The sequence below is a fragment of the Hakea prostrata genome, chromosome 3 (assembly GCF_041222555.1).
Source record: "Hakea prostrata isolate BN-2017 chromosome 3, UWA_Hpros_2, whole genome shotgun sequence".
In the NCBI taxonomy this organism is placed as follows: Eukaryota; Viridiplantae; Streptophyta; class Magnoliopsida; order Proteales; family Proteaceae; genus Hakea; species Hakea prostrata.
In genome coordinates this window covers 7875367-7902430 of record NC_142602.1, presented here as the reverse complement: position 1 = coordinate 7902430, position 27064 = coordinate 7875367, and the positions used below count along the sequence as shown (strand labels likewise).

The window sequence follows — 27064 nt, the reverse complement described above, 5'->3', positions numbered from 1 at the left end:
AATATCAACTTCACGCAGCACATGCCAACACTGAGGTACGAGGACCAGTTTACAATTTACAAGGGTGGTCCTGGCTTTCACCTCACTGCTACTGACAGTCGTTTCAACCTGAGAATTCCCAAAGTTAGTGATGCGTGATTTTTTCATTAATCCTCTACATCTTTCCTTTTCTTGCATAATAGAACCTTCTGGTATACAATGGCAGCATCCAGTGTGTAAATGTGGAGGGTGAGGGAGGAGATAGTAGAGGACTTGGCTGTGGCTGATAGTGATAATCAATACCACCTGGTCATTCTTCAAATACTCTGTCTTGGTCATGTCCTCAAATATGACTGTTGCTCGAACCACCTGAAAGAGGGAAAAAGAATGCTTATCCACAAAAGTCACATGGAATTGAATGAAAATGGAAAAGACAGAGAGTGAATTTTTCAGGTACCTCAAATATTTATGGGGAAATTTAAAACCTAAAAAATTAAAATCAATGAGAACAGCCAGTGACTCAAGCAAGGATCAGGACCATAGTTGTCATAGTGTCAATATGTCCGGGCTGATTCGTAGGAGCCTATGTAGCTACTGTCTTATTATGGTTTAATTGGTTCACACCAAGTTACAGCACTAATGTCAAATATTTTTTGAAATAAATGTTTTTACTAAAAAACTTAATTCATAGATAAGAAAATATCCCATACTTGAAGCCAACAACAATAGTTAAAAAGAATTCCTAAACCATAAAAGGTCGAACCCCCCCCCCCCCCCCCAACACACACACACTCTAATGTATTTATGTTAGAAATGAGAGGGGAAAGGGGATGTACACTCAGACCACCCAAATGTGCATGTGCTTCTGGCACAGTGGTGGCAAAAAAGTCTCAGGTTTCTAGCCTCCATCCCTCCACACCTTTCACCCCCCCAGGCCCGCAGTCCTTTTGACTGGGTTGATGATGACCAAAAGAAAGAAAAACATAGTGCCTAACCAACATGGGATAATTATAAACCTAGGGGTAGAAAGCGTAAGGGCAATTTTTCAATTGAACACATGAGAAATAATGAAGCTGAAGGTCGCAGGGAAATTTCTGAAGGTGGTCTGTAAATGCATGATAGAGGCCGTCAAATGCTCCAGTAAGTGATATGGTATAGTCATATTAATAGAGGAAGTGGAGCAAGGGATAGGCTGAAAGTAACCGGGGTAGGAATGGTGAACAGAGACAGGGACAAACTTGGATTAAAAAATAAATGAATTTGAAGAATTGATTGGCTTCTGCACTGCTGTATCTCATCAGCTTCTTTGCTATCATGATTGCTGGTGTTATTTTTGTTCTATATGCATAGACAGAATAGTGGTTTATACTGTAAACCAATGGAATCCCTTTCTTATCTATCCAAAAAAGCAAGATGAGAGGGTTTTGGGGGTTGGGGGGGTGGGGGGTTGAGAGAATTGAATGGCATGCATCACACCTCTTATTGATGTGATAAAGGCTAATTAACTAAAGATCAATGATTACCAGGATACATCAAAAGAAACATGGTGTAAACTAAAGATCAAATACCTCAAATATTGACTCTGCAGATTTGACAAATGCACGCCAGGCACGTCTCTTGGTCAGTAGCCCCTTCAACATCCTAACTGCTTCCTCTGAGGGCAGCATCCATGTCAAATAAGTTCATCTTTAGCTGCCTTAGAATCTGAGAAACATTGCCCACCAATAGTCTCAATGAAGAGACTCAGGGACTATACTGCAGGGACCAACCTCCAGTTACCATGTTTCGTTACTCTGAGGAAGAAACTTTATCTCTATCCATTGTACACTCTTACATGGATCGTTCATATTTTAGAGCCTTCATGATGTTTCCATACTGTGCACACATTTTAGATGATTTATAACACTATCATTATTACCATTGTTTGTGTTAATGTCAACACTATTTTCTCTAGAAAAGAGCAGATGCTTTTCAACAGCCTTAACAGCTAGATTGCCTTCACTTGATCTATGCCCAACATGGTTTTTTCCTTCTCGGTTGTGTGTTTACACAATAGACCCAGCCTCTGCCACTTTAAAATTGATTCCTCCAATTTCTCTCTCTTGGAATACCTGCACTCGTCCACCCAATAAAATTTTGAATTTCTGAACCAGATTCATAGAAAACCCATGTGGTAGATCCAGCAATGCCATCACTTATTCATAATCATGAGGTCTGAAATCAATGGATCCTCTTGAACGTGGATAAACATCCCTGCCAAATGGAAGAGACCAAAGAGATAAACCACTCAAAAATAGGATTCCATTCATTTTGATTGCTCTTTATCTCTGCTGTGCTGCCATATTCTCATCAGCAGCCTAGCAAGGACATCTACCTGATGAAGCTAAACCCCAGTATAGTCGACCAGCAGAGTCCCTACCCAAAATTCCCTCCGCACAGATAAAACAAACTATGGTTCTACATCAGCAATGGAATCTGACAGAGCTTTGATGCATTCTTGAGAGAGTCCACTTTAAAGTCAAAGGCTTGCGAACCATAAAAATCAGGTTGAACACTACCATGGCCAAGGACATCATCCGAGTTCAGAGAAATAGGAGGTACATAGTCAGCCAGGTGGCTTCTCATGGTATTCCTTATGGGTAAGGTCCTTGTCGAACATAAAAAACAGGTCGTATGGTATCATTCCTTCCCTCTTAATCATTGTTGTATTTTGATACCAATGGAGAAAAAAAATTCTTCTTTTGGTATAATTCTGAAGATTAATTAATCAATGGCAAGGTAGATGTGTTGATGTTGATATCTGATCAATTGTTAACACAACTAAGAGTGAAAAAGACAGCAAGAGAAATAAATATTCCCATCATTCTTGTCCTCACCTAATTATTTTGTGGCTTTATCCCCACCCACTCCAGGAAATTGATCGATCCACTTCCCATCATGCATTAAATATCTCTCTAAAATCATAAACAAAATTTCTTGGTAAGCTACTAATGAAAAACACAACTACTATACCTGTAAGAATACCGAATCTTCGTTTCTCTTAACTCCTTGCAATCCCTAAATTTTAAAGCCTCAAGGGACCATGTGTAAGTTCCAGTTCAGTTCTCCTTTCACTTTTCTGGATTCCTTTTTTCTTTCTTTCTGGGATTTCCCCCTATCAACCATGGTGCTTCTGTCAGTCTAGCTACAAGTAAAAATGATCTGAGGTAGCACCGGTAAATCAGATCGAAAGTTTCTGGGCTATTGAATTAGTAGCAGATCACGCAGAATTCTGAGATGAGAATTGGAGTTTCAAGAGCTCATTGAGACTGTTATGAGTAATGAAGTCGTGGGTTTCGTAATACAGATAATGTCGATGGCACTAGTCATCTCTCTGATACTACTGTTCGTGGGCATCTTTTTTATGATCTTAATTCATTTTTGTATTGTTGGGAGAGTCTCCAGGAGAGGATTCGGTAGCTCTTTCATGACGGGAAGAGAAAGTAATCAAGCTAATAGCATGTCCATTGATGATCTACAGAAGCTTCCGTTGTTTGAATTCCAGGAGGTAAGAGACAAGGGAAACACTTCAGTTGATTGTGTAGTCTGCTTAGAAAGTTTCAAGACTGGTGATAAATGCAGATTACTACCCACTTGCAAACACAGTTTTCATGCTCAATGCGTCGATTCATGGCTATTGAAAACGCCAATCTGTCCGATTTGTCGATCCAGCGCTGATTTGAAGAAGAGCAGTACGTTTTTGGGCGAGGAAAATACCCATTCCACTGAGGTAGCAATCGAATTAAGATCCCGATTGGAATCAGTTGCTTCAACTTCTCCCATTTCTCTGATTGTTTGATGTCTGAATTGTATATATTTGTCATAAGTTTTACACTGAAGATCATGGTTCAAAAAGTAAACGAAACAGTTTCTGTCACAAACAAAATATCTCAATCTGTCTTTCGTGATAAAAACATTCAGATCTGGTTTTCATCTTCTGGATAAAAAGTTACGGGATAGGGGTAAATTCTTCCTCTGTATGGTATAATCGCTTGTTTGATCATCAGATTTTACTTGGCCGCATTCATGAGCATCAAACGGTTCCTCTGTTTCTATCCGTACTGCAAAACCTCAGTTGCTTACCCAGAAAACGCAAAAAAATATATGCAAAACCTCAGTGATTATCAGGTCTAAAACGATGATTTACCCTCAGTCATGGCCCTTTTAGCTTCTTCTCCCACCATTATAACATTCTCAGAAATCTTTTTCCCCTTGTCTTCCACCATTAATATGATCATCAACAAACAAAGACTCTGCTTTGACAAGACATCCTCGCCTGCACCTGTTCCTGGTATGTGGTATCCTCAAGCCAATTCCAAGCTCCTCCACCATCTTAGCGTTCAAGAACCGGTCAGCCATCATTCGCCATGCGAAGACTGGAAAAAGACGCGCATATACTTTCCAACTCTGAGTGCCAACTGCAGTGGCTCAGGAATCCATGAACGCTCGCTCTTGTGGCTGAGAATCTCCATCTGGTCTACCCATTCACTCACTATCAATCCTCTATCCTTCACTTCACCCTCCAATTCTAGCCCTCAAAACCCATACCAGACCCTATCTAACCCAACTCCGATCTCTCTCAGTTGTTCTGCACAAACAGTCATCTGCGTTCCGAGTGCTACATATAAAACTTTCGATCTTGTATCGAGCCATTGCATCCAGATGGGCTTGTCTTCTGGTTTTGGTTTTTCGGCCAAGCAAAGAGGACCAAGTACTCGCGATTCCAGTAAAACGAAAGCTGTCTCCATCTCGTAGAAGCTATTGAACAAGATAACCCTACTGTTGGAAGTAGTACCAAATTCCCCAAACCAAAAGTTCCAGAATCTTGAGAGCCCATATCGTCTTTGGTGAGATTGGTCCAGGGACTGAATTCTTGAGAACCGAAGTCTCCTTTGAGCACTCGCGGACGACGGAGGGTTATGAAGTAGACACAGGTGCCACAGGACACAAGTCTCGGAATGGCCAACTTGGCGGAGGACTTGCTCCAAGAATGATGGATTGATCAGTCTTCGTTTCGTGACTGATGTGGTTAGTTAATCAGACGTGTATCTACTAGGCAAAAGTCCTTTTGTACCTATTCGGAATTGCTCTGAATGCCAAAGTTTGCAATAACCCTATCAAAAATTAAAATTGCTTGGGTGCTGTGCAATTTTTTCGAAGTCGATCTCATAAAAAATAGATAAAAGATTCTGAACGAAATGAGTTTTAAGTTCAAGGTGACTAAGTAAGAACCGTAGTTACAAATCCCTTGTCTTTTATGCGCAGGGTAAGGCTGCTTAGAAGTTAAAACAGCTATGTATACTTCATAGATATCATCAAGAACAATGTATTACCTAAGCATCATAGACTGTGTATTACTCTAAGGTTTCCAGGTAGCTATCAAAGCTACTACTGCTTCAACATCAAGCATCATGAACAAGTTCTTTAAACTTGGTTTCAACTTTCCATTATCAGCAAAGTTAGCAATAAAAGCTTCCAAAGACCCAAGTTTGTGGATGTGCTTCTAATACACTGGTGGCCATCTCTTACTAGAGACAGTAAGTCCAAGAAAATCTTGGGTTTAAAGCTCTGTACCTCCACACCTTCCCCATCCCTGGGTCCTCTAGGCCCTTAGCCAAACTCATTGTGAAGCAAAAGTAGGAAAATTTAGAGGCAGAGGTTGAAGGGTCTTGCTTGGGTGCTGCATAATTAATGTGCGACACTGCAGCATACGGTCTAGATCGAAACAAGACCACTAGTTTCGTACAAGTGATGAAAATAACTTTGGCAAAATGAATAGTCAAGCTCGAAATCTCAATCCTAGTTTCAATCTCAATCGTACCCAGCACCCAAACAATTTCCGAGATTGAGAAGTCAAAGCAATATGGAATGGTTAATCCAAACAACAAACCATAGCTGTGCCATACAAAAGGATCGAAAGGCAGCTGCAAACTTTGGACCTCAGGCTCAGGCAAAAACGTTACCCATTGCTTGCTAAATGCCAAGTTAGGTTATAGACTAATGCGTTGGTTGGATTTCAAACACAAGCAGTAGTAGGCTTGGAATCTTAGCATGGGACAGCTGAAGGAGTACTCTTTTTCAAAGATAATTTGGTGAATGATCAATCACTAAACCCCACTTCAAGTTATTCACTTACTATCCAGTTTGATTCAAATAAAAGCGTAGGAAACATTATTTTGGAACCAGAATTCTGCAGAACATGTTGAAGAGGAAGTAAGAAGACACCCAGGTACATTCTTTAGGACCAAGGAACTTCCTGCAAAGCCAAGGTGTTTTTTGTCCCACATGGCATCCAAGCAGGTAGAGATGAGAGCTTTGCCAACCGTCGAGTTAGGAACCAGTTCAAACTTTAAAGGCCTTTTTACAGCGTAAAATAACATTCACTCAGTTTCGTCAAAGATAATATCCTGAACTATAAAATCATCAGCAACTCCCTCGCCTTATTGTTCAGTTTCAGGTTCAAATTGCCTTTATCCAGCTCAATAGTTTCAAATGGAGTAGATAATCTCTTCACAACGGGGACACAAACACACACACACACACACACACACACACACAAACAGAATAGGTTCAGGCATGTTTTTTCTAAAACAGTAAAACCTTTCAGTGAAAATGTATCCATAATTCAAGCTAAAAGTTTTGCACAGATTCTTATATGGTGCACGACCATGCTTTCAACCTCGTATAATAAGCATGTACTATACACGGTCATGTCCATACAATAGCAGAAAGTAGCTGAGCTCTCATACACCTATGTCCCCAAACCACACCCTCCCCCTTTTCTATTATTATGGCATTTCTGTTTTACATCAGAACAGCAGAACAGCCTAAATGGCTTAAGAACAACTACCCTTTTCCACCTTTTTCTATGTTGGTGAATGGATTTGATAGGGAAAGGATGATCATTCACAATTAAAAGATGCAGGAAATCATGAGCAGCAAATGCAAAATCTTCCCTGCAGTAAAAGATCCACCTGGATCATGAACCATCATTGATTGGTCTGGTACATCAATTGAGAGTTTAGTGCTTATAGGGAATGACAACCCATAAATCCTGAATCTCTTAAAAGATTCACTGCTTTAACTTCATAGTTTGAGGTAAAAGGCAACGAGTTTCCTCCATAAAATGCACACTGATATTGTATTCATTGTTTTACCCAAAAAAAAGAAAATTGTATTATTGTTAATAACATGATTATGACAATGCAGCAATTACATAAGGATCTGACAAGTGATGCACTTAACTCTTTTCAGTATTGTTCTCCAGTTCTCTCCTCAGCTGTAGAGAGAAGTCATCATTGACATCATCATCATCCCAGTCATCTTCCCATTGCTCGGTAACATCATTTTGCTCTTCCTTGTCATCCCACTCTGCACAAATACAACAGGAAAAAGGAGAAAGGTCAAATAAATAAGGCATAATCAAGTAACCTCATGATTCACCTCATATACACAACCACCAAATACTAGGATCATCACTGGAATTAAGGGCCTCCGTAAGCTTTTCGAACGGAGTTGGGCGGGGGGGGGGACATAAAGATATGTAACATATCAACAAGTAAAAGAACCAGCCAAATACCAAACATCACCAACCCACCCTGAATGTGAGACTGAAAAAGAAGACAAAGAAGAGAGAGAGGAGGAAGAAGAAATCTCGTCACATGAAAGCGATGAAGTTACTATTATGATGCAACAATCAACCAAATCATTTTACCTGATCAACAATCAAACAGCATCTTTTGAATAAAGGAAAGACCTTGTTGTAATCAGAGTTGGTGAAAAGTAGCAGTACCCTTGCTTTCTTTGCCCTTTATAACACACCTGTTTCAATAGACAGCCCTCCCAGTGCACAAGGCTCCCACATCTAGCGAAAGGTCACATGCACACAATCTACCCCTAATTGCCAGAGACATTATATCTAGGACTCGAACCAATGACCAGGCACTCAGCAAGTGAGAACTATGTGCCGAGCACAGCATTCATAACCCAGTTCTTTCAATGAAGCTAAAATCCAGTCACTACAAACTGGTACTCACTAAGACACAAATCTTGAGAATGATAAGATGGTAAATACAAGTATACAACAACTCAGCCTAATCCCAACTAAATCGGATCAGCTACATGGATCCTTGTCTTTGAATTAGCTCTATTTGAGGTCATACTGGATAGAAGGCCTACACTATGCATATCTTTTCTCACTTCTTCTCTGAATTATTTTACATATACCCCTAGCTCTTTTAGTTCCTACAATCCGGATTAAATTACTCCTTCCATAGGAAGCATTTAAAGGCCTTTATTAAACATGGCCATGACACCTCAAGCAACTGTGTCGTAGCTTATCATGCATTGGAGCTACTCCAAACTAGATCTAACATGATCATTTCTTACTTTTATCATTTCTATGCTATCCATCCATCTTAACACCCTCAATTTTGCAATACTAATTTATCTATATAATGCTTCTTAACTACCCAATACTCTACACCACACATCATAGCAGGTCATACAACAAAGCTATAGATTTTTCCTTCAAGTAATACATCGTTCACACAAAACCCCAGATGCACTTCTCCATTTCATCCATCCTATTTTAGTGGGAAACATGTACCTTATATCACCATCTTTATAAATGATCAAGCCAACGTACTTAAAAGTATTCTCCTTCTCATCAAGTTTCACCACCTCATTATAAGTCCAAAGTTACACTAGGTATTCCATCTTCATCCTGCTTAGCTTGAAGTCCATCCATAACTCTAACTCGGTATTGATCCATACTTACCTCTCATCAACCAAAACAATATCATCAGCAAAAAGCATACACCAAGGACCTCATCTTGAATGTCTCTAGTTAAATCATTCATGATAAGTGCAAATAAGTAAGGGCTTGAAGTTGATCCTTGATGTAACCCAATTGTAATTGGGAATTCACCACTTTGAGCCCCCACATTTCTTGATATATTTATGGTCTACCTAGATATCACGCTAATATCCCTCTCATCAACATTCGTCACCTCATTTTATGTCCTACTGTCGCTGGAGTAAGACATCACACTTAAGTTTTTCTTCTACGTATATTTTGAACATTATGATTCGAAGTTTGATCTCCAAAATTCCAACTTAGTGTTTATCAATGCTTTAGTTTCATCTACCTAAAACTAATATCGTACACAAAAAACATAACTCAAGGATTTTACCTTGAACTTCATCTATCAGTATACAAAACAAACATGAGTTAAAAGCTAATACTTGATATAACCCAACAATTGTAATTGGGAATTCATTACCCTCTCCTCCCTACAGAGATCACATTGGTCACCAGATCCTTAGCATAATTTTACTGTGTCCACTTATTTACTTGAAACACATCTCTTTCTTAATGCCGACAAAGTGTTCATGAGATTTTCCCTGGAAACTCGTTAGATTCTCTACATCTTTTCACTAATCTCTAAAGTAAACAAATAGCTTATGTCATTGATCTTGGGATAAATCTAACTGGTTAGCCATGATGTTAATAGTTTCAGAACCCTCTGAGGTATAACTTATATGTTTTATGACTTTAAAAATTATCAGCTCTGAGCAAAACTAACAGAAAACGAAGCTCATAACAACGCAAAACATATAGAAACTCTAATGAATTTGAAATAATTAATTGACAGCATGAGCTCAGACATTTCAAGATGTAATGAACATATAAATCAGAAGGTAATACAAAAACTTCAATTACTTGGCAACCAATCATCAACTCAGTAACAAGTAAAGTAGTAAACTAAAATTCTGAAAGCAAGTATCATAATCATCCTGGACTATATCTTCTTCTTCTTCTTTTCCCCTTTGGTTTGGAGGTTGGGGTGGGTTGTTTACGAAAAGTTATGCTTTCACATTAAAAGAAAATAATAATAAACCGTTTAAATGAATCAACTATTTCAAAACTACAACCATAGAACCACAAGAACAAGGTGGATGATTTGTAAAATCTTACTCTCCCCCCCCCCCCCCCCCCCAAAAAAAAAAAAAGAAAGAAAGAAGAAGAAGAAGAAGAAGAAGAAGAAGAGAAAGAAACAATTTAAAACATCAACTAGATGCCTAAGATGACATTTGACAGATAAACGCAAAGAAATTATATCATAAGTTACCTTCACCAATTTCAAATTCTTCAAACTCATCATCATCTTCAAAGAGATCAATCTTGGCATCCTCCGTCACAGTCTTGGATTCTGTAGCCATTTAGAAAAGCTGCCAGGAAGCTGTAAAACTAGGAAAATTTAGGTCAACATTAGATGCAGGCCCCAAACTGCAACATTTGTCAATATGCTGAATGGAAAGATTAAGAACTCTTACATACTGAAGATCACCAGATTTTAAGAAGAGTAAGAAATAGGGCCTTCTAGTGGAGGATGTTTGCAACATGAGGCAGATCAAAGAAAAAATGCAAATGTCTACCCTTCTAATTTTCTTGAAAACTCTTATGCATTTGATCAGTGAGGCAACAAAATTAGGGAACCTCATAATAATTTTACTTCAAGCACAAAAGGATCACTAACAAAAAAAAATATGAAATAGAAAGTGGCAGTAATGTTCAATGCAACATGTTTGGAAGATCAAAAACAGGAGGAGAAAATGCCCACCCGAGGGGATTTTTGAGTGGTCTGGTGTGAGAACATATAGTCTCACTGGATCCTGACTCTGGAGTCTGGACTTTGGAAAGAAAAACTAGAGATTGTTCATTTACTATTATTATTATTTATGAAGAATAAGACTGAGACTGCTTGCCAAGAGTAAAGACGTAAGAGTCTAAGACTCAAGCGCTAGCACACAAATGGCAGGTGCTGTGAAACAGATATGAACTTCTGAGTTCCATTTGTCTCCCTTCTACAAGGACAAGAGCTTTATACACTAAAGCATACACATGGCCATTTCCTGTATGAATTTAAGCATCTTAATAAACAAGCAGTGTGCGTTCCTTCACCAAATCAGATCCATAGAGATGTCAAACACAGCAGAGTCTTAATAAGGGGCATGATGCAGTGCTTTCGATCATCTGCATACTTCACCATAATGAAATCTTCCACCCCTTATTCTCTCTATCACACATACAAACAAGCAACCGCACATAGAATCACTTTGGCTGATCAAATGACTAAATTTCTGAGAGGAAACAATTAGCTTATTGCAAATCTGTTGATTAGTCATATGGAATTCACTTGGCTTTATTTGTACTAGACAACAAGTGATTATGGATGAATCAACGAAGCCATTACTTAAATTGAGCAAACCCTTCTCATAATCTCTTTGATTCCCAACTGATGTGTTCGAAATAAAGAAAGACCTATGTGATTGAACCGTTGAACTCACTTCTAAAATTGAAAATTACAATATACATCTAAAACTCTGCCAAATTCCAAATCGGATCGGCTTTGTACCAGTGTAACATGATAATGATGATAATAATAATAAAGAACAGCCAGTCACTTTTCTGAAAACGAACCTATATAAGTCCTAACCTGAACTATCTGTCTTCCAAAGTTCCCGAACAAAAACTTAGAGAAAGAAGTACTTCAGCTCCCAAAGAGAGGGAGAGAAATACTAAAGCAATAAAGGGGGAAACAGTAAAACCCAGTGGAAATCCCTCTGGTGAAGGCAACAAAAATACAGAGAAGGGAGAGCCAGAGACATTACCTCTGTATGATTGAAATGGAAGCAACGAGAAGAAAGATGAACTTCTGAAAGAAAGAGAGCGAGAAGAGCGAGAAGAAGTAGGGCGAAGGAAAGAAAGAGATCAGAATCAGCATTACCTGGACGTCCTCCGCCAAGGATTCTGGTTCTTCACCGGAATTTGTCAACACTTGTGAATTGATCCTAGGGTTTATGGTATGTGAAGGGTTTGTGGGTCGGATTATCAAAGTGCCTTACTTTTTTTATTTACACTTCAAGAAAATGCTTCGTTTCCGCTCCCGGCCTTCTCCCGCTACGGATACTGTGTGAAAAAAAAGGTCGGATCTAGGATCGGTTGATTCGAATCGGTATGCGAGCGCTTTCGATTTTATTCGTCTCTTTTGTTTTTGGAAAATTTTCAGAATCACAGATAGCTTACGAGTATCTTAAATTGATGGTCACCTTTTTAATTTTTATAGGGTTCGAAACAAGTTTGGATTTTACCAAAAAAAAAAAAAAAAAGTTTCGATTTTGTATTATTTTTTTTCTTCCAAAACATTAGAGCTATATTATATTAAATGAAAAAGTTTAAATCAAAAGATATATACAAATGAGAGAAATTCACAAATATACCCATTCAAGATCTATTTAGAGATAATCTGCAATCACCATTAACAAGAGATTGACAATTGTTTGATTAAACACAAAATTGTCCTTTTAGGGAAGGATTTTTGACCAAGGTGTACTGATCACTTGCTGGACCTACACATTTCAATAGAGGTCTTTCAATTGATCTTCAATTGATTTTTTACATACATGATTAGAAGTTTGACAATTGTCTGATTCAAACACAAAATTGTCCTTTAAGGAAAGGATTTTAGGCCAAGGTGTACTGAGCACCTGCTGGATTTACACATTAGTAGAGTTTTTTCAATTGATCTTTTACATAGTTCTCCGGAGAGAGATTATATATTTTTTGATTTTTTCTAAAATAGAGGATATTGAAAGAAAAATATTTTTTAATTGTCTCCAAATGAAAATTAATAATAATAATAATAAATAAATAAAAGGAGGATTTTTTATTGTTGCGTTGTCCGAACTTCGTCTCGACCTAGTACCAAGTTGTTCCTGCAAAAAAATGATCAATAGCAAGCCAGTAGAGATGCCAGAAGCCACCTCCAATGATTGAGTCAACCAGGGATCAAACAAGAACTCCAAGTGAGGACCACTCAAGGAAAGATGAGAAAAAAAATTGTGGTTTTACCCTCGGGCGTTGCCCATTATTTTACCATTCAAGTTACCCTTCTTTACCACCGGTGAGATCTTGTATGTTCCGCTCACCTGTCACAATGATTTTATCTCGAATGGAAGTTTCCTTATTCGCCCTAGGCGTGTTCTTCCTTTTTAGTTCTATTGGCAATATGCATAACCTCCTGATTATTGTGCTGGGCATGAGAAACATCTGGGCCGCGTACTGGCTTGGGTGTGACCCGCTCATTCCTTTCTGTATCATTGATCAATATACTACAACATTTTAATGCTAATCTCTCGTGTCATTTATTGTTTGTTCATCCCACTCCAACTTGTTTAGAGTTTCAATCAAGAATTCTAAAGGTCATCTATTAACAACTGTACAATTCCGCCAGACTTCTCGCAAAAAATAAAATTGGAGGTCACCCATCTTAATCATACCCTTTGGTTCTAACTCAATTGGAAACGGATGGCTGCTTCTCAATCATCAAGAGGCCTCTACAATCTCCTAGGAATCAACATGCCTGACTATACCATAGAAATTGAGTATAAGGAAATATATGCTTAAAAATCTATTGTCAAAGAAATAGGAGATGAAGAAGTCATATGGGACCTTGATGCGCTTGTGCTTCATAACTAGAACTTCAAGTACTTCTCAATTCAGATCAAACCCTTTCCACAAACAAAAGAACTCACAGTTACATCCAAAACTTCAGCGCTAATCAAGAGGGCTTCTTCCAAGCCTTGTAAGAGGTATGATAATGATGGGTGACCTACAATCTGATCGTCAATGAAAAATTCAACGGAATTGTAGAGCTGTTGACAGCTGACATTCAAAAATATTGATTGAAACTCTAGTTGAAGTCGGACGAATAGAAAAATAACTTACACAAAGACCCAACTTCCCTAGGAGGAGGTCTTGGGTTCGCACGCACTCGACGGCATTAATATAAAAGCTCTCCCTGAGGAAGTAAATCGTGGTGCAAGCAAGCTGGCCCGGATGAACCTCATTTCTAAAAAAAATAATAATAACTGACACAAGATATTAGCATTACGAATGTAATAATATATTTGATAGAAATTAATGAAAATAAAATTAGATATAAGCTAAAAACATCGAAATTTCATCATAAATGGAGAGGAAAGTAGATACCTGCCTCATTGATTCTTACTCCTTTGGATTGTCTTAGACAAGATAATCAATCAAATTAGAGGTTTTATATTCTGATCAAATTGTGGGGTACGCTAAAGTTAAATAGCAGTCATCCTAGACCTTAGAATCGGATCCCAAAATATCTTTTTTGGGTACCGAACCCCAAATATCTTTTTATTTTTTATAGCGGACTCCAAAAGATTTGATATAGCAAATATTAATCTTCGCCACAATAGTGATCGACTTGGCAATTGGCAAGTCTTCACAATGGCAGTTTGATCCAGTTCTTACTAATTCCTTCAAAAATTTGATCCTCAGCTAATTCTTTAGCTCATGTTTTCAAACAAGGTTATTTCTAATTCTCAACTAATTCTTTACTTCATTGAGAAGTTATTTTATTTCTCATATTGTCCGCGCGAGAAAGAATCTCTCAATTCATCCAAAAATTTCTTTATGGATTGGTAGGCTCTATTCATCAATTAATGTCATAAATAATTTGAAATATATATTTTTCATAAAAAAAATAAAATTCAGAGAATGGCTCCTATATTTGAATCACGATGCATTCAGACCGGGTTGGACCATTTAATTATAATCAACAATTTCAGCTGATTAGATTTCGGTTTACTTAAAAGTGAAAACCCTGCTGGCTTATCTTTCTATTCGAAAACCTCTTGAAGAGAAACTCTCTCTCTTAATTATTTTATTTATTTATTATTATTATTATGAAAAGCTTGAAACTATTTGAGAAGGCTCCATCACAAATTTCTGATTATAAATCTTAGAACCAGCCCATTGTATTTTGCTAAACTAAAAATAAACCATCCGTGATATGAATGGCAAGTCGACCAGGCTCTGGATTTGGAGAGGGACCTGTTCTTACCCAACTTGAACTCTCTCTCTCTCTGCTAGCAATTGAGGCGTTGATGAAAATGATTCACCAAAGACTTGAGTGCAAGCATTACATCATTTAACTACAGCAAGGCTTGCAATTTAACAAACCAAGAACCTCGGAAAAAAGGAAGCCGTTATAACCAATATATAAGTAGCTCTTTCCAACCAAAAATTACAAGATCCAAATGGCTTCCAATACAGACAAGCTTGCAACTTATTATTATGTGCAGATTAACATAAACAGATCTTATAGCCAAGCTGGATTCTCCACAGGAGAAACGACAGCCTTTACTTGTAAGTAGTTATTGAGGCTGTAAACACCCTTCTCTCTGCCATGTCCACTCATTTTGTAGCCGCCGAAAGGTATTGCAGCATCAAATAAGTCAAAGCAATTAATCCAGATTGTCCCTGCTTTCAATGCACGCATCAATGTGTTAGCAGTTCCAATGTTCTGGGTGAAGACCCCTGCAGCTAGCCCATAGCGAGTAGCATTTGCCCTTTTTATCACCTCATTAAGGTCCCTACCATCAGTGAGAAAAAAAAATATCAAGTCATCTACTCAGGAGAAAATCAGTTCAATAGCCTTAACAATCAAATGGACAGCATGTTGATAAGCTCATGTCTTACTTGAATTTCAAGATGGTCTGCACTGGGCCAAAGATCTCTTCGCTCGCAATTTTCATGTCATCCTAATCAGCACAAGAATTAAAATTAGAATCACACAGAATCATATAGAAAAATACTCATCTAGACTGGAGCAGCAAGTAGAGCAGTGTATACTTGGACGTTTGAGAAGACGGTAGGCTGAATAAAGTAGCCTCTGTCACCCAGTCTGGCACCCCCAGCTTCAAGGGTTGCACCACTTTCAACGCCAGATTTTATGTAGCCTAGGATCTTCCCAAATTGCTCTGAATCAATCTGAAATGTTGATCTACATCAATAGAGCAGCAATACTAAAGAGAAATACACGATTAACAACTATATGCAGTCATTTTAAGCAAAAGATGCAGAATGCAGATCAGTAGTAGCCAGAACATGGTTGTTTTACCTGAGGACCTTGTTCAACGCCTGTTTTGAATGGATCGCCAACAACACGTCTCATGGCACGTGCCTTTGCTTTCTCTACAAACTCATCATATACACTTTCATGTACAAATGTACGAGACCCAGCACAGCAACATTGACCCTGAGGACAGCACAGCCTCAATTTTTAATCTGACCATCAAAATAACCTAAACTAATTCTCAAGAAAATCTTGATGGACAAACCTGATTGAAGAACAGAGCAAAGTGTGCAAGCTCAACAGCCTTGTCAACATCAGCATCTTCGCAGATGATAAAAGGAGACTTCCCTCCAAGCTCTAGTGTTACAGGTTTAAGATTGCTTTTTGCAGCCAATTCACTCACAACCTTTCCAGTTTCAGTTGATCCTGTGAAAGCAACCTGCCAAGGGATAAATGTTCAACAACATGAAGAAAGTAGACGAAACAGATAACATTCAGGCACCACTACTCAAAGAAGGCTACAGCGCTATAAATAAAGCTGTAATCCACTTGGTCAACAGTCAAAAAGATTCAAATAGTATTAGTAGAGATAGACAGAAGCACAGTTATCAGGCAATGCTTAGGCGACCAAGCTTTCTGGTCATCTTGAGCAGCTAGCCAGGCGCGTTGCCACCATGTCTGTATCAACTTGTTTTTCTTTCCAAGACTTGCCCTGCTTCCTTGATAAATTTGTGTAGATCAATGATTCACACAAATTTGTGAATATAAATAAATTACTCCAAATAACTGTGCCTGATCTCCATTTCACCAATCACAATTGCTTATAATTTTCCTGGTCCCAGAGAATAATTTCCTGCCCTTTTCAAGACATTGTTTTGTAACTCTACTGAGTTGTTATTGAATTTGGGAGTTTTCTGCTGTTGAATTGGCTGCATGGAGAGGCAGTAAAGTCTATGTTGAATATCTAACAAATTGCTAGTTTTCTTGAGGAATGATTGAAAAGATATTGTTCATCATTGATTGCAACAACAACAAGAAACACATAGATCTTTGGTTGCTTAACAATAAAGCCTCATTGAACACCACACTCTCATATAGATTATACAGTGAGCAACTTAAGACTACCATAATGACCACAGAAAAATGAGATACAAGTTGATACAAAACTAAGTGACATGATGAGTGGAAGGTGACAACTACAACTATTCAACAGTTTGGCAAGACACCCACCATCCCCCCTCCCCCCACCCCACGGCGTAGAAAAAAATGCCATAGCTGCATCCTGAGCAGAAAGGTAGTCCACTAAATTACCTTATCGACATCCATATGGCTGGCAAGAGCTGCACCAGCGGTCGGGCCAAATCCAGAAACCACATTTAGAACACCCTCAGGAAGGCCAGCCTGTCACAAGGAACACAGGTAAGAATACAAGATATCCTAATGGAATGAGAAGTAGACATAACATTATTAGTGGAACAATTTTTCTTGAACTCTGAACAGAAAAATGTCAAAAAGCACAATTATATTATATGTAGGCATGTCTATCTAGCAGAACTTCATGGAAAGCACTCCTTCCCCAGAAAGTTCATGATTATATCAGAACACATCATGAGTGTGTAGTTTGCTGAGAAGTTGATGTTTGTATATTGGATTCTCAAACACCATTTTAATTGCCTTAGGTAAAGATTTTTTTTGGATGAATGCATTAGGAAAAGTTTATATAAATAGACATTTGATGTTATCATATATTGAAGTATTGAATTCAGAGACATCTTTGCACATGAAAATGCAGCTGTATATCAGTAAGTGCACTGTGCACTTGGGATTTTATGAGACTCAAGGTTCTATTATGCATCAACAAACTCAACTAGACGGCTAATCTGAGAAAATAGAATTAACCATTTCTAATTTTAAAAAACATAATTCAGAAGTTCGGAAATTTAAATGGGCTCCAGCTCCTCAGAAGATGGGGGAGAAGAGAGGAAATGCAAGTCAGCAATAGTCAAAAATGTATTGTATTACCAAGGGAAAAAAAGAACAACCAAGCACCTACCTCATGGAACAGCTTTGACACCAAGAGAGCTGATAATGGCGTCTGCTCTGCAGTCTTTACTACAACAGCATTACCACAAGCCATTGCAGGCCCAACCTTCCAAGCATACATAAGAAGAGGGAAATTCCATGGAATAATCTGGCCAGCAACACCAATAGGTTCATGCAGGGTCTGTACATGGTGTGGTCCATCAGCGGGGACAGTAAGACCATGAATCTTATCCGACCAACCTGAAGAATTATCCAAGAGAAAATATTAGATTGTTCCGAGGCATGCAAAATTAAAGTAGTTTCTTAAAATACATAAGAAGTTTCTCACCTGCATAATACCGCATGAGACGTGCTAGCATTGGTACTTCAATCTGTGCAGCTTGTTCATATGGCTTTCCATTATCCCAAGTCTCAAGTGCTGCAATTTCATCATTGTGCTTTTCAATCAAGTCAGCAAAGCGATAAATGATCCGCGATCTTTCCTGGAGAAACGGACGCCAAACAAGGAATAAGAATTTCAGCGCAGTCTTGAGAATTTTACAAACGTATCAAATTTCACAACCAAAATCATAAGAAGCTGGCTGAAGATTCATACATAAGCACTCATTCTAGGCCATGGACCCTCATCGAATGCCTTTCGGGCAGCAGCAACAGCCCGATTGATATCTTCTGAATCTCCTTCAGCGACATGAGAAATCACATCTCCTGTCCTTGGATCAAGGGTTGGAAAAGTTCTTCCTGCAGCCAGTAGTTACCCAAGAAATACCTTCCAGTTAGAAGACACCACTGAAAGATGCCGAAGCAGAACTAATAGAAGCATTGCAGTAACTTGGGGGGGGGGGGAATTTTAACCTAGGTTTGTAACAGTAAGACATAGGAAGACAGCAATCTCACCTGATGCAGCATCTACAAATTGTCCATTAATTAAAAGCTGAGTATAATTTACTTGAACAGATGGGGTTATGGGTTCTTCAAGTGCAGCAGCAGTAGAAAACCTACTGATGCCTCTCCCATAGCCAGAGATTCTACCTGAAAAAGTAAATTGTAGAGTCTGTCATCAATAAATTCTGCTTTAACTAGCAATCCAAAATGGGCAAATTTAGTAACAGAAACTCAGGAAATTAGCAAAATCCAAAGGGGGAAGAACTCAAAATCTAGAATACCAGTCCAATTTAAAGTGTACCAATGAAAACAAGTTTAAGGAATTTTCAACAAAATAAGCATTATCAATTCTAAAGGCAATACTAAATTTGGAAGCCTGGAAGCCAAAGCTTTTATTGCAACCAGCTCCCAGAAAGTAAGAAATGCTTCAAAAGTATAAGTCTCTAATCACTGATCAAAAAATGGGAAAATAGAACGCTGTGGTCACATGCAGCTTGTGGCTCCTACTGAGAAAAATGATAGCTGCGCCTTCATTGAAAAGTAGAAGCCTCCGAGGACACAATGATCATTTGGTATAGTCTGGTGTCTAGGTTAGGAGCTACAATGTCGCACATGACCAGGTATCCTTTTTTTCCCCTAACAAATTGTAAACTCTAAGACAGACAGTGCCAGAAGATAAGATTAAGAAAGGGTAGAAAAAACAGTGACCAACTCTTTTGCATATCTGATATCTATAATAGAAGATAAAAATAAAACAAACCTGTAACAGATTATTTATTATTAGTATAGAAGATCAACTCATTACTTTTTCCTGATAAGAATTGATATAAGATATCAAATCTATTAATCACAGAAAACATTACGTAAAAGAATTGCACCATGAATATCTTTTTCGTTTATAGTGTTATTAAAGTTGCAAGTAACTCCAATTAATATGATCCCTGGAACTCCATCTCCCCCTTCAAAAGTATTAAGGTTCAAATCTTCAGGTAGGTAACTCTATTTTCATAACATAATGTAAAATCATTAGACAATCGGACGCATTTGTTATTAAGATCCATAGTTGGACAGTGTTAAACAACTGAGCTCATCTCTGTCCTTGTCAAAAATGTTCCCAAGAAGTACATGGCAGTCCAAATAACCAAGAAATCACACCAAATATTCTCCAGCGCCTCTATCCAATTGACACGGAACATTAACTTCAATTTGAGTGTATATCAACAGTTAAACCACAAAAACAGAGTCCACGGGAGTCTCATAGGTTGAATTCGATCAAAAGTAGTTAAAGACAAAAACAGAACAATCATAAATACTTTCCATGTTCTGAGCATCAAAGAGTTAGACATAATATTAAGAAGAAGAAAAAAGGTTTTCCAGGGATATACGATCAGAACTCAGAAGTAAAAAGTAATATGTCAAAACGAAACGAACACAAAAAAAAAAAAACTCATTGCGGAAGATGGCAAAGGTGAGTTTCGATCTCATAAAACGAGCAAACAAACCAAAGATCCTTCGTTTTGGATAAAAACTCACGCAGAAGAGAATGACGGACGAAACAAAAAGGAAAAACACAAAAAAGTGAGAATCCAGTTCATGAAGATATACGATCGCTACCTCGAGAAGACAAGGAAGCTGCAGAGGTTGACGAAGCAGCGAAGGATCGACTAAGCAGAGAAGATAATCTCCGAGACGCCATAGCCAAATCCGATGATCTCGGAGTTCTTCTCTGAGTCGCACTATCCCTGTTGAATTATTACTGAAAATTAAAACGATATGATCTGTAGAGCAACTGTGGTGATTGCTATTTATATACTTTTCAAACTAATAATTGTAGATAAGTATAAAGGCGATGAATGTGGTCATTTCTTCGCAAAAGTCATAAGAAAACAACGCTTATCAAAAATTAATAAACTTTTTTCAAAGAAGATAATAATAATCTGACGGAGTCATGGTGCTGGCAAAACGAATGAAACTTCACGCCTTTATCAAGGATCAACATCCATCAACACCAGCAGAATCCACGCTGTACTTAAGATGATACATTTTCGTGGTTATCAGATTCGGGTATATCGGTCATTCCGAATATCTATCCCACCCTAAATCGGTGAATTGATCTTAATGTGAATCGAATCAACTTATCAACCTCAGAACTTTAAAAAAAAAAAAAAAAAAAACCTTCAACTTTGTATCATCAACATCTAATCAAATATTATAATCTTTTTGTTGAGCAAAGGAAAACCGAAGATTCTATTCACTAAATCAGGAGATAAATCACCTATTGCATGTAGAATATGAAGATATTGAAACCCTCAGCTTCTAGACATCTCAAAACTCAAAATTTATTTGGATTTGGTTACAAATTTGAAAGAAACAAAAGGAAACTTAGATATTATCCTCCACAACTATCATAGAGGCCTGTCAAGCACTAAGTTTAGAGACAACATTAATTACAGCAAAGTAGTCAATAAAAATTGAAAGATATTTTTAATCCAAAACATCAAATAAAAGTAGAGGATCCCTAATTGCTTCCTTTTCTCTTACTTTAGTCGAGCACAACATTTAACAGTTAAAAAGAGTCCCTCATATCAGTGAAATGAACTTCTCTACCACTGTTGTTGGTTTTAGCATTTCATGCACTGTCATCCAATCAATATTGATGACCCCCTTTATTATGGAAGTGTGGGGTTACGAGACCCACTTGTCACTTCACACTAAGTGGGCAAATGATGGTGGCAGAGCACCCAACGATCAAAATTGCGTGTTCATCCAATACAACAACAAAACTAGACAATATTAATTACGGCGAAACAATCAAAGAAAATTGAAAAATATTTTTAGTATAAAGCATCAGCTAAAATAGAACATCCTAATTGCTTCATCTTTTCTCATTTCAATCAATTACTACATTTATTTAGTTGTTAATAACAACCGCTCATATCAGTGAAAGGAACTCTTCCACCACTGGTGTTGGTTTCAAGGTTTAAAGTATCGGTATCGAGTATCGTATCGGTCAGGTGATTTTAAGAGACGTATCGTCCTGTATCGAATATTGTATTGCTCTGGTTAATGTATTTCAGTGTAATTCAATGGAGAGACATATTGAAATGTATTGTATCAGTTGGGTCAAATATGGATACGTATCGAATAGTCTTGTATAGTATCGTGGAATACTTTAAACCTTGGTTGGTTTTAGCATTTCTTGCACCGTCATCTAATCAAAATTAATGATTTCCTTTATTATATGGAAGTGTAGGGTTACGAGAGCCACTACCACTAAGTGGGCACTATGACTGTGGCGGAATTAGCACCCTTGGACAGAAATTGCTTCCGCAAATGGTGCGGCTTTTGGTGTGATGTCGCTGTCTGATTCGTAGAAGGAATCAAATACTGGCGAAGGACAAAGAGATTGGTTATTGTGTTTGGCCGTGCAGGATGCATGTTCATCACACAACCATCAAAGGAGATCAAGTTAAAAATCATATATCATCTAAGATGATGTGTGATTATTTTCATCCAACGGTTGTAATGTTGTATACATATGCATGGGCACTTTCCTTTAACAAAGCTAAAATAGATTTGTACGTTTCAATTGATCGCGACTTTTGTATAAACAGGGGTTAGATGGTACTCTTCTTCTTGCCCCAATTGGGCAACACGTCGGCACGTCCTTCAAGCTTGATCAGGCCACAATATCAACCACTTCCAATCCTGGCCTGGCCCACCTTACGTTCTGAATCTTCTAATACCTACTTAAGGCAAAATTAATACATCACGGGAACGTGTGGTAGTCTGGTAGATTCTTTTCCCTTTTTGGTTTTTTTTTTTTTTGGTAAACCAACATTCATTTCAAAGAACAGGGAAATGACAAGGTGTTAGAATTACAAAGATCCAACAACCAAGTAGTGGAATTTGGCCAGTTAGTCCTCCCTGTTAAGGTAACTGCCTTCCCAGCTAGAGAATGAGCAACGGTGTTGTTGCATCCCCTAGGAACACAGTGAAAACTACAATCCATAAAATAAGAAGAAAGGTGGATGATATCCTCTACAATATTCAAAATATCAACAGAAGTAGGGAGTTTAGAATTAAGAGCATTGATCAACTGTTGACGATCACTCTCCACTATTATATGATCAAACCCCTTCGCAACTACATCTAGAAGAGCCTCACGAATTCCTAAAGCTTCTCCCTCAAGAGGTGTAAAAAAGGAGTAAGGGACAGAGACCGCACATGAAGAAACTCCCTTGTGATCTCTCAAAATATAACCCAAACCTCCTCTGTTGTCTTTGAGGGCAGCATCTGAATTTAGCTTCATAACTCCTTTAGGAGGAGGCTTCCAAGATAGGTTTGAGTTACTCACAGCAGTAGCAAGGTCAGCCTTCACCTCAACCACTCGAATAGCCTCTATATGAGCATTGACTTCTTTTAAAGCTTGCTGAACTATACAGCCAGGAAATGATTTGTCCCCTTCAAAAATCAGCCTTTTTGGTTAAAGGTAGGGTGATTGGCTTAGCAGCCAAGAACGTAGGATCTGTACGGCCGTGCAGCATGCTTTGATATTATTCATTGTGTCTAGATTTTTTTTCTTCAAAGTATTAATATATTATTGAATTAAAACAAAATCACCATAAAGTTTGCAACAAAGAACGGCAGCATGCTCAAATACTATTTTTTGTATCTAGATTTTTTTTTTGTTTGAAAGCATAAATATATTATTGAGCTAAAACAAAATTACGGGAAAGTTTGCTACAATACAATAAAGGGGGTGGGGAGCAGTGGTACACAAACCAATCCTGAATTGTTGTTGTTGTTTTGACAAGTATGTACACTACAAAATTGGCTTCTCTATGTACATGAAAAAATGAGCATTCAGTGAAGAAATGAGCCAATTGAAGAATATCGGTGACGAGATGAGATATCTTCCTGTTGGGGTGAGTTGTCAAACGGGTGAGAGAGAACACAAGAGCCTGATTATCACTTTCCACTATAATTTGAGAAATGTGGTGATCGATGCTTGTACTTCGGTCACCAAGGACCCTTGGTATCCTATCATCCTATGCCTTGCCCCGGAAACAAAAATCATCTGCAAATTATAATCTTTAGTTGCAACTCCAATTCCTAAGAGGTGTAGATTTGAGAAAGACGAGCCATTCACATTGAATTTGATGTAAATGTGACAAGGGATTTCCATCAAATAAGCATGGGTGTTCGAGTAGGTGATGTGATGCGAGTTGTGTGTAGACGTCAAATAATGCAACTTGCATCTCTGTCTCTATTTCACACCGGAGGCGGCTGCATTTTAGGACCTTCACCTTCATTTGGTAGATGCCTTGGATGGGTCCGATATTTGACAAAGTTTGCGGTGAACGTTGTCCTTTGTCACCCATAAGGTCACGGTTTATTGTTGTTATTATTATTATTAAGAACCCTTAGTCATACAAAATGCCATTAGATGGTCCCCATGGGGTGATGTAGCAGTTGAGATACTAGGAGGACAAACATGGATATGGAAAACGTTAGTAGTAGATTTCATCAATATATGAGTTCTAATATCTCCATCATAGAGGGTCAAATGGTTCCAACAATTAGATTGAATGGTATCTATCAACTAATTTGTATTGGTTTCGTACTTCGTGAATATTGATATTGGATAGAAAAGTCAAAATCTTCGGTTCTAAGGAAATGGGAAGACAAGTTTGTCTGATACTATTGATCCGGTCTGGTATCAATCAGATATGTCAGTCCCAAGTTGATTGATACCCATTTTGAAAATTTTACTAAAACTACAACTATATACAAGAAGTATTATAAGTTAAGGGAAATAAGAAATATAAATCAAAGCATTCACATATGAAGAGGCTCTTATGAGGCCAACATTTTGGTGAATCACACTTTATTTACAAGGAGAGCGGTTATACAAGCCAAGTTCCAAAAACAGCAAATCCAGGAACCAGGTAGAGTTCACAAGCCAAACACACTTGAAGCCAATAGACAGACCATGACGGGCCAAAGCATCAACAAATAAGAAGAGAATAGAGGAAAAAATTGTAATATTCTTCCATTAAATGAAAAGACAATGTATAACCTTTTGGTGAAATGTTTTGATGAATGGCGAACTGAAAAAGCCACCGAAATTCGAGACTGCAAGATATCGCCGATTTTTCAGCCATATATCGCCAAAATATCGATATTTTGCCGACTTCTTGCGATTTTTAGGCGATTTCTCTCACAATTCTATAACGAAATCTTTAAGATTAATGGACAATCTTACTAATTCTGTCCCAATGATTCAAGAAAACAATGTGCCAAATGTAATTAGGGAGGAAAATATACATAAAATACTTTCGGTAAATAATTCAAGTTAGGAAGACATTTTATCGCAAAATATTCAAGATAAATGAACAATCTTACCAATTATATTCTAGTGACTTAGGCGGCCTCAAAAGTCAACGTGCCAAATGTGGTTAGAGAAGAGTATATACATGAAAGAATTTATGGAAACAATTTAAATTATGAAAGGATTCTATAATGAAAATTTCAAGGTCAATGAGTAATCTTTCCAATTATGTCCGAATGATTTAGACCTTAAAATGTAATATGTTAAATGTGATTAGAAGTTAAAATTTAAATGAAATGATTTATAAAAAATAATTTAAATTTACTAAATATTGACATCAAATTAGGATAGACACCAAATTTAGGCTCAAAATAACCAAAAATACCTTTTGAAATGGGGGTCGAAATCTAGCCCGTTCGTTAGGTAGTGAACCAACGAACTGGAATGAAATTTCATTCCTTGTGAAGAGAATGAGTGGAATCAATAGCAACTCCCCCAAAACTGCTGAATGTATATGATAATAATTTGTTTTTATTTATGTTTTGAATTGATGATAATTCATCACCGAACACCCCCTCCCCACTTAAAAAATATTGATAAATTCATGATCAATAACAATACTACAAATAAAAATTTAAGAGTATTGAAAAGGTGAAGTGTTCGGTTAGCTTATCGCTTATCATTCATGTCTGGGGAGGTGGACCCTTCGTCAATCAACAATTATTAAAGTATGTAATTATTCTTACGAAGAATGAAATATATGTAATTGTTTAATCTTGATTTGATTTTTTATTTTATTGTTTTTAGTCAACAACAAGATTCTTTTTACAATCCCATGAATCTGATAAAAATAGAAAAATAGAAAAATAGAAAAATAGAAAAATTATCCATCATTTGACAAGCTCAATTTAGATAAGGATCTTTGAGATTTTTTTGTCTTGAGGATCGTTTGAGATAGAGTATAACAAATTGAATTTTTTTTCTTCTTTTGGAAACTGAAGTTCATCCGGGCCATTGGAAAGAGATTGCTGGCTTTGTAATTTATATTAAGAAAATTCTGATTTAGAAAAAAAAGGTCAAAATTTTTATTATAAAAATTATTCACAAGGATAATAATAACAATAATAAATAAAAACGAAAATATTTAACTTTTCTTTGGAGTAAGTTGACATTATGAATTAAAAATGCGATCATAACTTCATCAGAAAAGATGAAAAAAGAAAAAACAATGTGACATGTTTTTGTGAATAAATTTATAATTATCAATGCAAGATTAGTAGAATGGTAAGATTCATATTTTTCAATGAAAAGATCATGAATTCGACCTTTACGAATGACAAAGCTCCTTTTGAGGATGTAATCAAGGTGCACATAAATTAGCCTGGATAAACATCAAAAAAAATTAAAACTATCAATAGAAACGATCAAACCCAAAAAAAAAAAGAAAGAAGAAGATATCAAGGTGGATAAATGTCATGAAAGGACAAGTTTCAAGGTCTCATGAGTCATGATGTCTCAAAAGTTTCAAGATGTAAAAAGCCACCATGAGCAACCGTGCAAAAGACATGCAACCTTTTATTGTTGGATTCTTCCATTCAAGCCTGAATCCAGTTCATGCTTCTAGAACTACAGCTTTTTATCAATTTAAGTGACTTCTATGTAGGAATCTAGGATAATTTCTCTAGAAGATTTACCCACGAGATGTGAGTGATCTCCGCTAGAGCATCAGCCATTGTATCTTTATGCTTCTAGCTATGAATAAACAGAAAATCATGTTCTTGGAAATGGGCTTTGAGATGAAGAGTATCGGCAATTATGGGTCCATCGATACCTT

The 27064-nt window shown here is 37.4% G+C and overlaps 3 protein-coding genes and 1 pseudogene across 4 annotated transcripts; all 4 read right to left on the bottom strand.

Annotated features, from left to right (window-relative positions):
* Positions 1 to 2883: 2883 nt before the first annotated feature.
* LOC149020546 (UDP-glycosyltransferase 90A1-like) lies at positions 2884 to 5011 on the bottom strand (annotated as a pseudogene).
* Positions 5012 to 6816: 1805 nt separating this feature from the next.
* LOC149020545 (protein DELETION OF SUV3 SUPPRESSOR 1(I)-like) lies at positions 6817 to 12093 on the bottom strand. 2 transcript variants are annotated; one of them, XM_089148719.1, is made up of 3 exons: positions 11811 to 12093; positions 10152 to 10262; positions 6817 to 7389 (listed from the first exon to the last, which is right to left on the bottom strand). In XM_089148719.1, the coding sequence occupies exons 2-3, from the start codon at positions 10240 to 10242 to the stop codon at positions 7259 to 7261; spliced, it is 222 nt and encodes a 73-aa protein (XP_089004845.1). In that variant the 5' UTR covers positions 10243 to 10262; positions 11811 to 12093; the 3' UTR covers positions 6817 to 7258. The 2 variants fall into 2 exon arrangements, with proteins under 2 accessions (XP_089004845.1, XP_089004844.1); XM_089148718.1 differs by having other exon boundaries at positions 6821 to 7389; positions 10152 to 10270; positions 11811 to 12091.
* A 2773-nt stretch (positions 12094 to 14866) lies between these two features.
* Positions 14867 to 20836, bottom strand: LOC149020544 (benzaldehyde dehydrogenase, mitochondrial-like). Its single transcript, XM_089148717.1, has 11 exons — positions 20511 to 20836; positions 18909 to 19043; positions 18610 to 18752; positions 18343 to 18496; positions 18025 to 18254; positions 17283 to 17372; positions 16237 to 16410; positions 16017 to 16154; positions 15749 to 15886; positions 15596 to 15657; positions 14867 to 15489 (listed from the first exon to the last, which is right to left on the bottom strand). Exons 1-11 carry the CDS (start codon positions 20590 to 20592, stop codon positions 15216 to 15218), a joined length of 1620 nt encoding a protein of 539 aa, XP_089004843.1. The 5' UTR covers positions 20593 to 20836; the 3' UTR covers positions 14867 to 15215.
* Positions 20837 to 22737: 1901 nt separating this feature from the next.
* LOC149020543 (uncharacterized) lies at positions 22738 to 26963 on the bottom strand. The gene is made up of 2 exons (XM_089146854.1): positions 26925 to 26963; positions 22738 to 23328 (listed from the first exon to the last, which is right to left on the bottom strand). The coding sequence occupies exons 1-2, from the start codon at positions 26961 to 26963 to the stop codon at positions 22738 to 22740; spliced, it is 630 nt and encodes a 209-aa protein (XP_089002980.1).
* Positions 26964 to 27064: the final 101 nt, after the last annotated feature.